Below are 14,529 nucleotides of genomic sequence, written 5' to 3' on the forward strand. Positions count from 1 at the left end.
AATACCAAGCAACGGTCTTGACCGGCTTTAACATGGCAAAGCCCAGGATTTATCTTGGTCCCTCTTTCATCTCAAGTGGACACTGACCTCCCCGTGGTGTCACCTGGGGAACTGCCTTTAACACCCGTTAAAGGTAGTGAGCTAACATGTGCCGCGCGTTCACCCATAAGAACGGTAAAAACTTGGGTTTGGGCGTCGGGTTAGTAACCCTCCCCTAGAAAAAACAGCCTACTATGAAAAAACGAAAGAAAAGAAAAACAAACCCCTCTAAAGTTGACGAACCCCGCAAACGTTTTAAGGACCATGATCTGCGAATCTGCACCTGGAATGTTCGCACTCTTTATAGAGAAGGTGCAGTCTTCGCATTGGCAGACGTACTTGAAAAGTACAAGGCCGATATTACTGTATTATAGCTGCCATGACGTAAAACATGAGTTTGGTTGCGGATTCGTAGTTAGTCGGAGACTAAAACATCTGGTATGCAGCTTCACCCCAGTGAATGATAGACTCGCTGCAATTCGATTAAAAGCAAAATTCTTCAACATCATCTTTATTTGCGCTCATGCTCCCACTGAAGACAAGGACGAACAAACCAAAGATATATTTTACGAGCGCTTAGAAGAAACATATGACCGTTGCCCTGCCCATGACATTAAAATCATTCTAGGCGATTTTAATGCCAAAATTGGAAAGGAGAATATCTTTGGCCCAACAGTCGGGAAATTCAGTCTCCACAGTGAAACATCTGACAATGGTATGAGGCTGATAGACTTTGCAGCTGCAAAAAACATGGTAGTTTGCAGTACCAGATTTAATCATCTCGATGTTCATAAGGGCACCTGGCTGTCTCCAGATCAAAAAACAAGTAATCAAATTGATCATGTTGTAATAGATGGAAGACATTCATCCAGCGTGCTGGATGTACGATCGTTCTGAGGCGCAAACATTGATTCGGACCACTACCTTGTTGCAGCAAAGATACGTACCTGTCTAAACGTTGCAAATAAAGCACGAACAGACTCAACGCGGAAGTTGGACATCGATAGGCTGCAAACACAACAGATAGCCACAGCATATTCCACTCTACTAGCCCAATTGCTTATCGCGAGCGCTCCTTGTCCCGATAACATAACAACACAATGGCAACATATTGCCCACTCCATGCAAACAGCCGCAAAATCCACACTTGGATTCCAGAGACCTCCACAAAGGAATTCATGGTATGACCAGGAGTGTCGTGCTGCTACTGAAGAGAAAAATGCGGCATATAGAGCTACTTTGCAATCAGTAGCAACGCGTAGCGCGCGAGAGAGATATCGGGAGAAAAGGAGAGAAGAGAAACGTCTTTTCCGCAAGAAAAAGAGAGAATGTACAGGAGCCAGAATGAAGTCCGCAAATTCTACCAAAGAGTGAAACATCAAACAGATGGCTTTGGTACAGGCACATCCTCCTGTAGAGACCAGCAAGGTAATCTGGTAACAGATACAGATAGCATGGTCAGGATATGGAAGGAACATATCTCCAATCTGCTGGTATCCAATAGTAGCGAAGACGATGATACCACAGATCCAATCCCAGAAGATGGTATAGAATGTATACCGCCCGGCCAAGATGAGGTAAAAACAGCAATCAACCGGCTGAAGAATAATAAAGCAGCAGGAGCCGATGGCATACCAGCCGAGCTGTTTAAAACCGGAGGTGACGCGATGATAAGGTGTATGCATCAGCTAGTTAGCACCATCTGACAGGAAGAACGCGTACCCGACGATTGGAACCTGAGCATCCTATGTCCCGTTCACAAGAAAGGAGATAAGACTGTATGTCAAACTATAGGGGCATAAGTCTTCTCCCTATAGCCTATAAGATAGTGTCTGGGATATTGTGCGAACGACTAAAGCCAATGGTCAACGAAATAATTGGACCATACCAATGTGGCTTTAGACCTGGCAAGTCCACCATTGACCAGATATTTACCCTGCGGCAAATCCTAGAGAAGACCCAAGAGATGCAGATCGACATATTTCACCATTTTGTCGATTATAAAGCAGCATTCGACAGTCCCGTCCGATCAAAGGTATTCCGCGCAATGTCTGAATTTGGTATCCCCGCAAAGCTCATCCGGCTTTGTAAGATGACTTTAACTGATACTAGGTCATCAGTTAAAATTGGAAAGAACCTCTCCGAAGAATTTTGTACCAAAAGAGGTTTCAGACAAGGAGACAGCCTTTCGTGTGACCTTTTCAACATTTTGCTGGAAAAGGTAATACGAGATGCAAATGTCAAAAGAAATGGCACAATTTACACCAATAGCCACATGTTACTTGCCTATGCTGATGACATAGACATCATGGGACGATCAGTAAAGGAAGTAACTGATACCTTTAGGAAGGTCGAAGCAGAATCTGCGAAAGTGGGTCTGGCGGTAAACGGCGAAAAGACCAAATTGATGGTGTCGACGCGCAAAGCGTCCATAGAGCTCGTAGCAACTGTGGAAGTTGGTACCTACAATTTTGAGGTAGTTAAAGACTTCGTCTACCTCGGCACTGCCATAAACACAACAAACAACATCAGTTGTGAAATAAGAAGAAGAATTGTATTGGCCAACAGATGCTACTATGGTTTAAGTAAGCAATTTAAAAACAAAGCCACATTTCGTCAAACAAAAATAACACTATACAAAACGCTGATACTACCCGTGCTGATGTTTGGCTCCGAAGCATGGGTACTTGCGCAAGCAGATAAGGCAGTGCTTGGTGTGTTTGAGAGGAAAATTCTTCGAAAGATCTACGGGCCGATTTGCGTTGACGGTGAATATCGACGTCGTATGAACCACGAGCTATATAAGCTATACAAAGACATGAATATAGTTAAACGTATCGAGATGGAACGATTGCGTTGGCTAGGCCATATCATGAGAATGAGCGATGATGAACCCGCTAAAAAGGTGTATGAATACATGCCACATGGCGGTGCACGCAGAATCGGCAGGCCTAAGCTTCGATGGAGCAAACAAGTGGATGAAGAAATGGAAAGGCGCGGTATTCCAAAAAGTGAAGCGAGAAACAGAGAGGAATGGAGATCTCTTCTTAGTTCGGTCTATGGAACACATGTTCTGTAATGGGCCAACTAAGTAAGTAATGTCACATTCTCAGGAACTGGGACAGCAATACGTGGTGTTAATGGCTGCGGCTGATACTGCTGTCGGGGAGATTGCGGGGAGTTTCATAATCCGATGATGTTGATGATGAAGACTCACTTTCCACATAGTGGTGTAGGGTATAAAAAGTGACAACAATCTGATAAAAAAAAATCAAATCAAAATCGGTAGGCTCGATTTTCACCATAGACATATGGTCGGTACAATCCCAGGAATCAGAAACGCGAAGCGCCTCTTATTATGATCTAATCGGCCTCCCAATTTACATAGTTTAGTATAATTCATGGGGGAGTATATAAAAAGCTAGGTCCGGCCGAAATTGAAGCTTTCTTACTTGTTTTTGTTTTGTTTGAAAGTGTCGAAAGTTTGAAGTTTAGCACATACAAGGGCTGCTCGAAATGTTTCTGGCCTAGGGGCCATTTGGAATTTCCTTTGGAAAGTTTGACAGTGTTTAGCCTAAACGTATTCAATACGAACATTTTTGTGCAATCATTTTTCACAACTTTCGACGTAGATTATCACGGCAAGAGTGTATTGATGAACTTAAATCTTTGTATGGCGATGAAAGACTATCCCATAGTAATGTGGAAAAGTGGTTTAATGAATTCAATGGTGGCCGACGCTCGCTCAAAGCTGAAGGGCGCAAAGGTAGTCCAAAAATGGCCATTGTACCAGAAAACATTGATGCTGTGCGTGAACTTATAACGCAAGATCGTAATTTGACATACCGTGAGATAGAGGTATCCTTTGAAATTTCTTTCACCAGCATACATTCGATATTGCATGAACACCTGTCCGTAAAAATGGTTAGTTATCGTTTTTAAACGGTTTGTATGGGTTCGTATGTGTCTTCGAAGACAAACCTAATCCAACGAAAGTTGTTCATTGAAGAAGCAATCCAAAGCAAATGATCGCCTGTTTCTTCGGCAAAACTGACCTTTTGGCGATTGTGTAGGACGGTCAATTCTGAGTGGTACACCAATTTGTCTACCTGAAGTCTTCGAGATATTCGAAAAAAGAACAAGGGAAGGCGAATCATTGTGCCTCATGGCAATGTAAGCTCTCACACATCGATTCAATCCAGCGCCGCCTTTTGACCGGACAAAATATGGAATTGATAGGTCATTCGCTTTACTGACCTGACTTGGCACCCAATGACTTCTTTTTATTCCCACACAGGCGTGGCCAACGATTTTCGGCGCCAGAAGCTGCTGTTGAAGCGTTCAAAAATTATGTTATGGAGGTATCTCATACGCAGTGGAAAAAGTACTTCAACAATTGGTTTGAGCGCATTCAAAAGGGTATATGTAAATCATGTTAGAGAAGAGTTTAGAAAACAGTAAAACTTGTTGTGGTGATAAATATCCGTTTTTCATTATCCGGCCAGAAACTTTTGAAATAGTCCTCGTATAACAGAAGAACAACAAATTCCAGTTTTATAGATCACGGTGTGCCTTAACCAAATTTAAATGGAAGGTGATTACACCTGGGAAGTTTTTGCAGATTCTGAAACTACAATGCTCATAGATGAGAAATATCAAGAAACAAAAAAAAAATCGCCTGAGGGATTTTCAAATAAATCGCGATTTAAGTTCACATTTTAGGGGTTCTTTAGGTTTTCACCAATTTGCTTGGAAACCGCGAGTCCTATGTAAATGAGCCTAAAGAAAATGTTGTTGTAGCTATGAAAATTCTCCACAAGATTGACCTTCATAATATTTAGGTTTTACCGTTTTTGAGATATAGAAGTTCAAATTGAGACAATGCACTGACTGTATTGCCTCCTTATAAAACAATATCATGCTCAGTGCGCCTTAACTAACTTTTGATGAAAACCGCTCACACATGGGAAGATTTCGCGGATTCTGAAACAGCAATGTTCATAGATATGAAAAATAAAAAAACAGAAAAAATCGCAGGATGGATTTTTAAATAAATCGCGACCAAAATTCACAATTTTAGGGTTTTTTAGGTTTTCACGATTTTGCTTGGAAACCGCAAGTCGTATCGAAATGAGTCTAAAGAATGTTGTAGCTGTGAAAATTCTCTATAAGGGTGGCCATTAGGTTTTTTCGTAGGTTTTACCATTTTTGAGACATAGAGGTTCAGTTCAAATTTTTTGATTTTTATCTTAAGTCTTCAAGATTTTGCTTGGAAACCGCAAGTCTTATCAAAATGGGACTAATGAAAATGTTGAAGCTGTGAAAATTCTCTACAAGATTGGATAATTTATTTTGTTCCTAGGTTGTACCATTTTCAAGATACATAAATTTAATTTGCGAAATTGCAGTAATCACATTGTTTTATAAGGAGGCGATACAGTCAGTACATTGTCTCAATTTGAACTTCTATATCTCAAAAATGGTAAAACCTACGAAAATATCATTAAGGTCAATCTTGTGGAGAATTTTCACAGCTACAACATTTTCTTTAGACCCATTTACATAGGACCGCGGTTTCCAAGCAAAATCATGAAAACCTAAAGAACCCCTAAAATGTGAACTTAATTCGCGATTTATTTGAAAATCCCTCCGGCGATTTTTTTGTTTCTTGATATTTCTCATGTATGAGCATTGTAGTTTCAGAATATGCAAAAACTTCCCAGGTGTAAGCACCTTCCATTTAAAATTAGTTAAGGCGCACCGTGAGATTCATTCATTATTATTTTAACAAACATAAAGATAAGCGCCAAATGTAAAATTCCGTTACAAACTTTAGTCATCATCTACTCTACTGAGCAGAGTATACTTTAACTCAACTAACCGTTAATGGAAATCCCCAGTAAAAAAGTCGATGATGCGTTACAATGGAACACGTTTCCCCATAATTTTGCCACTGTTACATTTGTGTAAGAAAATTGGGAAAAACTTCATTCAAACTATGACGTATCATGAAGCAACGGTGTCGGTCAGTGCTCTCTTGGAGTATCGTAATCAGAAAGAGTCTTAACAAGTAAATTGTTAATATTCCCGCTTTTACATGGTATGCCATTTCAATTTCGTATGGTTTTAGATCACTGTTGGGCAGAAATGCTCGGCCTCATACACAAAAGTGTAAAAAATACATGAGTCTCTCGCAATTTGCCCATCATTGTTTTAGATTCTCTTAACTTTTATTTAAAAAAATCTCTTAATAGGCATCTATTGTTGTTGACGTTTAAAAAGTATCTAGGGAGGAATATAATTAATGGTAATCGAACGAGGAATACGGAGCCGCTATGATTTTTTAATTTCTGAATGAATTATTTTTAACACGGAACATGTATATTATGTATTTAACTATGTAATTGTAATTCAACAGAGTACGTTTATAATGGCTTATTTCCACAATAATGACATTTTATAGATACTAGTTGTGTTCGTTTACATAATAATTTGTACATATTTTTATTGGTCAACGTAGGATGTTTCATAGCTCACTTATGCTTGGTTTACATTTACAAAATCCACTCGATTTTAACTGTCAATTCCATTGCTCAAACGTCAAATGAAATCTCATCTGAAATCCATAGGATTTCATTTGACGTTTAACCAATGGAATTGACAGTTGAAATCGAGTGGATTTCGTAAATGTAAACCAAGCATTAGATTAGCCATAAATCCTTAACTGAACTTAATAAATCCAGTACAAATCTCATTGCATTTAGAGGAGGATTTAAATGGCTTTGGAGGATTTAAATGACAGTCAGCTGATTTTTGTTCATAGCACAATTACCAAGGTAGATGCATTAGCCCATTTCATCGAATTTGAAACGTCAGAAGAAGTTGTTGTAATTTGAATTCTTCTTAAAAAAACATACGGCAAATTACAAATTAATTGTTTAATATTGAAAATATTAGCACATTATGCTACTAAAATAATGTATAAGGTTGGCCACAGCTAACAGCTGATTACAATTTTTTTCTTGTTATGGCCTATTCTGTCAAAAGCAGGTTTGACATTTATTACTGTTGTTGTCATTATGCAATTATAAAGGTAGATGCATCGGGAATTGTTCCAAAAAAGAACTGCTTCAACACTACATCTTAAAATTGAAAACAAGGACAATAAATGTTGTTCCCGTGACTAAATTAAATTGTTGATTTTTTAATACGTAGTAATTTGAGGTTTGAACCTGGGTCCCGGCGACGAGATGTGGCTTCGTTTTTGAAGTGCTTACTTAAGCCAAAGTAGCATCTGTTGGACAATACAATTCTTCTTTTTATTTCACAACTGATGTCGTGATGTTTACGGCGGTGCCGAGGTATGCAAAGTCTTTTACTACCTCAAAACTATAGGAACCAACTTCAACAGTTGGTCCGATCTCAATGGACGCAGTGCGCGTCGACACCATCAGCTTGGTCTTCTCGCCGTTTACCGCCAGACCCACTTTAGCAGATTCTCCTTCGACCTTCATAAAGGTATCGGTGTTGATATTGGTGTAGATTGTGCCACTTCTTTTAACGTTTTCCTCTCGTATAATCTTTTCTAGCAGGATGTTGAAAAGATCACACGAAAGGCTGTCTCCTTGCCTGAAACCTCTTTTGGTACAAAACTCTTCGGAGAGGTTCTTTCCTATTTTAACTGAATATCTTATGTCAGTTAGAGTCATTTTACAAAGCCGAATGAGCTTTGCGGGGATACCAAATTCAGACATTGCTTGGAATACCTTTGAACGTAGCGGGCTGTCGAAGGCTGCTTTATAATCGGCAAAAAGGTGGTATGTGTCGATCTGCATCTCTTGGGTCTTCTCCAGGATTTGTCGCAGGGTAAATATCTGGTCAATGGTGGACTTGCCAGGTCTAAAGGCGCTTTGGTATGGTCCAATTATTTCGTTGACCATGGGCTTTAGTCGTTCACACAATATCCCTGACACTATCTTGTAGGCGATAGGGAGAAGACTTATGCCCCTATAGTTGGAGCATAAAGTCTTATCTCCTTTCTTATGGACGGGACACAGGATGCTCAGGTTCCAATCGTCGGGTACGCGTTCTTCCTGCCAGATGGAGCTAGCTAGCTGATGCATACACCTTATCAGCGTGTCGCCTCCGGTTTTAAACAGCTCGGCTGGTAGGCCATCAGCTCCTGCTGCCTTTTTATTCTTCAGTCGGTTTGTAGCTGCCTTTACCTCATCTTAGTCGGGTGGTATACATTCAATACCATCTTCTGGAATATGATCTGTGGTATCTTCGTCGACTTCGCTACTATTGGATACCAACAGTTTGGAAAAATGCTCTTTCCATATCCTTAGCACACTATCTGTATCAGTTACCAGATTACCTTGCTGGTCTCTACAGGAGGATGTGCCAGTTCCAAAGACATCAGTTTGATGTTTCACTCTTTGGTAGAATTTTCGGACTTCAATCTGGGGACTAATTACGACATTCGATTCGATCGAGAATTTCCTCGTGAATGAAAAAAATCGAACTATGAACACCTATGTGTTGTCCAAACGACATTAAGAAAGTAGATGGTAAAAAATTTGTTTATTTTAAAGCAAAAACTAGAAATCAAAATTATTAACGAAAAAATGTAAATATTTGTTGAAATCGTTGAATAATACTTTGGATAATAATTTCGGAATGAAGTTGTGCTAGAAAACTGTACGAAATTATTTATTTTTGTAAAACTTTTTGACTTTGTTGTAATAAATTGCTAATGCATATACCTTAGTAAATGTACAGTAGGTGGCGCGAATAGGATTTCATAGCTTGATTTTTTCATTCTCGAACAAATACTCGATCGAATCGAATGTCGTAATTAGGCTCCGATTTTCCCTGGCTCCGATTTTTTCACACTCCCGCTTTTGCATCTCTCTCTTTTTCCTGCGGAAAAGACGTTTCTCCTCTCTGCTTTTCTCCCGATATCTCTCTTGTGCGCTACGCGTTGCAACCGATTGTAAAGTAGCTCTATATGCCGCATTTTTCTCTTCGGTAGCAGCACGACACTCCTGATCATACCATGGATTCTTTGGTGGAGGTCTCTGGTATCCAAGTATGAATTTTGCGGCCGTTTGCATGGAGTGGGCAATGTTTTGCCATTGTCCTGATATGTTATTGGGATGAGAAATGCTTTGATTAAGCAGTTGGGCCAGTTGAGTGGAATATGCTGTGGCTATCTGTTGTGATTGCAGCTTACCGATGTCCAACTTCCGTGTTGTGTCCGTTCGCAATTTATTTGCTACGTTTTATCTGGTACGTACCTTTGCTGCAACAAGGTAGCGGTCCGAGTCTATGTTTGCACCTCGGAACGATCGTACATCCAACACGCTTGATGTATGTCTTCCATCTATCACAACGTGATCAATTTGATTTCTTGTTCTTTGATCTGGCGACAGCCAGGTGCCCTTATGAATATCTAGATGCTTAAATCTGGTACTGCTAACTACCATGTTTTTTTACAGCTGCACAGTCTATCAGCCTCATACCATTGTCAGATGTTTCACTGTGGAGACTGAATTTCCCGACTGTTGGGCCGAAGATATTCTTCTTTCCAATTTTGGCATTAAAATCGCCTAGTATAAGTGTAATGTCATGGGCAGGGCAACGGTCATAAGTTTCTTTTAAGCGCTCGTAAAATATATCTTTGGTCTGTTCGTCCTTGTCTTCAGTTGGATCATGAGCGCAAATAAAGCTGATGTTGAAGAATTTTGCTTTTAATCGCATTGCAGCGAGTCTTTCATTCACTGGGGTGAAGCTGGAGACCAGATGTTTTAACCTCCGACCAAATACAAATCCGCAACCAAACTCATGCTTTGTGTCATGGCAGCTATAATACAGTGCGTCACCTTTAGGTGTTGTTGTGACGCCTTTCCAGTTCCATCGTATTTCCTGTATGGCAGTAATGTCGGCCTTGTATTGTTCGAGTACATCTGCCAATGCGTAAACTGCACCTTCTCTATAAAGAGTGTGAACATTCCAGGTGCAGATTCGCAGATCATGGTCCTTAAAACGTTTGCGGGGGTCGTCAACTTTTGAGGGATTTGTTTTTCTTTTCTTTCGTTTTTTTATTAGAAAAGTATTATGCTCTAAAATATAGAATTTTAACACAATGTATTTTAGAATAGATTGTGTATGTAATTTTTTGTTTTGTTTTATTTTATAGGTAAGTGCAAATTGACATAACATTTTTACCGCAGGGGAATAACCATAAAGACCACAATGACCAAATACATGTTTTTCTTTACAATTTAAGAAAAATACCAAAATTTGTGCCTTATACAAAAATTCACACAGTATTTTAAAAAAAGACCCCTACCCAATTTCACCATCCCATATAAAAAGGATTCAAGAGAGGAAATAAAATTGATCTAAGAGCACTGTTGGGCAGAAATGCTCGGCCTCATACACAAAAGTGTAAAAAATACATGAGTCTCTCGCAATTTGCCCACCAATGTCTAAGAGATTTTATTTATTATACAATTAAATTATTTTATACTAAAAATTCTCTCAAATAAACCGCTTTTGCTTGTACCTTCTCTGAGTATCCACCTATCTGAGTAAATCCCCAGCAGATACAAATTATTAATCGCATCTCATTTCAAAAAAAAGTAAACAAAACAGCAGCAACAATCTCAATTGTGATCAGTTGGAAAAGTTGTTTGGCGCGGACAACAACGAACGATACGCCGCAAACTGGATTAACGTTAACGCGTGAAGTGTGAATCGGCAAATGCAAGAAATACAACAAAACAATAAATAAAAATATAATAAAAATAAAATAAACACAAAAAATAAATGTGATAAAATCTTTTTAAAAAGCCGTCTGGCTAACCGCAAAAAAAAAGAAATTTTACTTGTAGAAAATCTAAAAAAAAGTTGTGTAAAACCAAGCAATTGAATATACGAAGGAATAATATAATCCATAACTGAAAAAATATCCAATAAATATGTCTAATCACAAAAAGTCTGAACCACACATAACATTGGAAATGCAAGACTCCAAGCTTAATTATGAATTTGGAAATCCCACTGATAATAATATCGATAATCATGTAAGTTGGAAATTGTTTTTTGCTTTTGTAAATTCTTAAAAATGTTTAAAGCAAATACTATTTTAGATGAATTGTTTACAGGGCAAAACAAATTGTTCGTTTTGTTGCTTTACAACTTTCATGCTTATACAAACCACAATAATGGCAAAAGGTGAATGTGTTGTTTTTTATTGACTCGTCTTTCAATGGCTTCTTTACAAATAGAAAAAAATCCCAACCGGTTTGACACACCGGCAAACTGTCCTAAACCTTAAAGTACATAAATAAAACCACAATTCATTGGAATGATGTTGAGTCAATGGGAGAATAACCTTTTGGATCATTAGACAAATGTTGAATATTGTGACAATATATAATCTTCATTTAATTGAAGCATGCCTCACAAGATTTGCCACAATATTCGTGTTTCGTTTTAATTACATTTCCCAAAAATACAGATATAGTCATCGTTATACATCTTCTGGGAAATACCTTCATATGTATGCGCATTTCTTCTTAGTACGGTTTATCTTTATTTAAGGGAAATAAGTTTAAGAATGTTTTTTTTTAATTCATTTTTTAGTTTAATTTTTTTGCTGCGGAGATAAAGACTATGCGGCTTGTGCTATCGTAGAAGTTGAATTATTTTTTTTTCGATAGATTTTTTTTTGAAGTTGAATTAAGTTGAAGCTATTTTATACAAGTACAGGGCATGGGCTTTAAAAGTTTGGTTAATTTTGGTCCATATCGGTGCAGATTTGGATTTAATTGTCATAGTGATTGGGCTATAAAGTTGCTAGTCGGATATATGAAATGTGAATGTAAAAAATACAAATTAGAATCGGTTCAGATCTAGTCCCCCCTTATATTTTTCGCCGATTTGTCTTATAAACCGCAATTTAATTCGGTTATATTTCATAACCCTTCACCGATTTTTGTCTTTTTGGAGTTATGAACTTACCGACAAAAATGTCGTAACTTTTGAAATATTTATCATAACGATGGGGTGCGTTCCGAATAAATGTTCACGTTTTGCTAATAACTTTGATTTGGAGTAAAGTCAAAAAGTGTTGAACTTTGACGGAGTATGCCCCTGAAGAAATGGACCAACTTTGTCTATAGTCTATTTTAAATAATGTCTCGAATGAGTCAACAGATTTCCAGCACTTATTATTTTGTCTACACTTAGATCAAATTCGAAGATGTGCCATATCAGTCCAAACCTTCGGGTATCTCCACCAAAATAATTTAAAAATTTTCGCTAAAATTGTGTTCACGTTAACTCTCGACGGGAGTGACCGATTTGGTCCAACCTTTGCATGATGTTATCATTTTTTTCTGATTCGAATATAGGCTATATCTGCCCAACCCACACAATTTCCAAGTTTTTTTTTTAGCAAAATTAGAGTTTAAAGACATGTCTCGGATTGTTTCGTCCCGGTTGTTACCTTGCACCTCGTATTAAGAACTTACTTTTTTGGGGACAAGTGATAAGGGCCTAAAAATCTTAAAACCCCTGCCGGCACCCACTAAAATGACTCCCAAACGTACATCATAGGGATAGGCAAGTCGGCTTTCGACTAATCGATTAGTCGGCTTTTTGGTTTGAAAAGTCTAAAAATCTAAGTCGACCTTTGGTTATTGAGAAATTGAATCGATTTCCTTACTCAACATTTTTTATATGACCAGTATTCCATTGCAATAGCACGATACCAGTTCTGTGATAGCTTTATTTTAACTGTGATTTTATTTATTTATACATTTATTTATTATTTATTTATTAATTATGTGTCGTGTAGTCCAGTTTTTAATAATAATAAGTAAAAATAATGATTATATTTAAATGAAATTTCCAAAATAACCACAAGCTCTTGAAAAATTTGGAAAAAAGCCAACGAAACGTTGAGCGCAATATGAAATAAAATTCGTTTTATTGTCATAACTAAATACTGACCAAAAAAGCCCGTCAAAGATTTACTTATAAAATGTGTGTTCGTTTACTAAAAATTTGTACAAATTGTTACTGGATGTTGTTCGTTTACTCTACAGTACAATGCAAAAGACCTAATGTCGATTACAAGAAGTTACTGTACAAATTATTTAGTAAACGAACACACCTAAATATTGTAATTTAAACACATAATTTCGGAAAATGTATAGTACTACAACAGCATTAGACGCCATATCCACACATATCAGTAGAGGACTGAACCAGAAAAGGCCGTGCGACCGAACAGTCATGGTGGCTCTTGACCTATCGAAGGCCTTCGATACCGTCAACCATGCCAAGCTGTTCGAGGATATAGAGAAAACTAATCTCCAGCCATGTTTGAAACGTTGGGTAATCAACTATATGTGTGGACGCCAGTCGTTTGTAGAATTCAGAAACAAGAAGTCCAAAATCCGTAGAGTGAAACAGGGAGTTCCCCAAGGAGGGGTGATATCTCCGGAACTGTTTAACCTCTACCTTTCTGAAATTCCACACACACCAGACGGCATAGAGATCGTGATGTATGCGGATGATTGTACGATCTTGGCGTCGGGTCCTATCGTCGATGACATATGTGATAGGTTAAATGTCTACATAGCTGACCTAGTGCAGTTCTTCCATCTGAGGAATATGAAAATATCCGCCGCTAAATTCACAGCCACATTGTTCACCACATGGACGGCTGAGATGAGGCTCCCACTGAACATATTGGTCGATGGTGCACTGATTGCGACCACTAACTACCCTAAAATACTGGGTGTAACGTTCGATAGCATGTTCAAGTCGTCCGCGCATGCCACAGCTTTTTGCAATAAGATCAGAAGTAGGAACAAGGTTCTCAAGTCGCTGGCCGGCAGCACTTGGGGTGCTGATAAAGAAACCTTGTTGACCACCTACAATGCAATAGGCCGGTCTGTGGTAAGCTATGCGACGCCAGCGTGGTCCGCAAAGGTTAGCGCATCGCAGTGGAAGAAGATTCAAACCTGCCAGAATGCCGCCCTGAGGACTGCAACAGGGTGCCTCCTCATGACATCAGTGGACCATCTTCATGAGGAGGCGAAGGTTTTACCGGTGCGTCAGCACAATAAGATGTTGTCGATGCAGTACCTGCTTGGGTGTTACCGCAGTGAGCATCCCTGTCACGATTTAATGGACAGGCGCTCCCCTCCCAGGCACGTCAGGAGAGACCTTCATGATCTAGAGAGAGAGGTCCAAAGGTATAAAAGAGAACCGCTAGATCAACGAGCCTATCAGGCATGCTTGAATCGCATTCACACCAACATGGTTGCGCAAGCAGTACGAAGATACAGTGTAAATGCCGTACTTGGAAACCATCCCCCATCCATCGCAGCAGAAGAACGACAGCTGCCAAGGCAAACACGAGTGGTTTTAGCTCAGTTAAGATCCGGTATTGGGCCAGAATTGACGCCA

General features: G+C 38.9%; 1 protein-coding gene across 9 annotated transcripts in view; it reads left to right on the top strand.

Annotated features, from left to right (window-relative positions):
• The window catches only part of LOC141400884 (ninjurin-A-like), a 41,675-nt gene that overhangs the window by 2,546 nt on the left and 24,600 nt on the right, over positions 1-14,529 (top strand). For 6 of the 9 annotated variants that reach the window (XM_073980502.1, XM_073980508.1, XM_073980510.1 and 3 more), the window contains exon 2: positions 10,687-11,129. In XM_073980502.1, coding sequence (XP_073836603.1) covers positions 11,025-11,129 — 105 coding nt within the window. In that variant the 5' untranslated portion in view covers positions 10,687-11,024. Of the gene's footprint in view, positions 1-10,685; positions 11,130-14,529 lie in introns of those variants that run through there. The other 3 variants (XM_073980511.1, XM_073980506.1, XM_073980505.1) reach the window with 2 other exon arrangements.

Source organism: Musca autumnalis, unplaced genomic scaffold (genome assembly GCF_047663935.1).
Source record: "Musca autumnalis isolate F117 unplaced genomic scaffold, ASM4766393v1 scaffold_4, whole genome shotgun sequence".
Classification (NCBI taxonomy): domain Eukaryota; kingdom Metazoa; phylum Arthropoda; class Insecta; order Diptera; family Muscidae; genus Musca; species Musca autumnalis.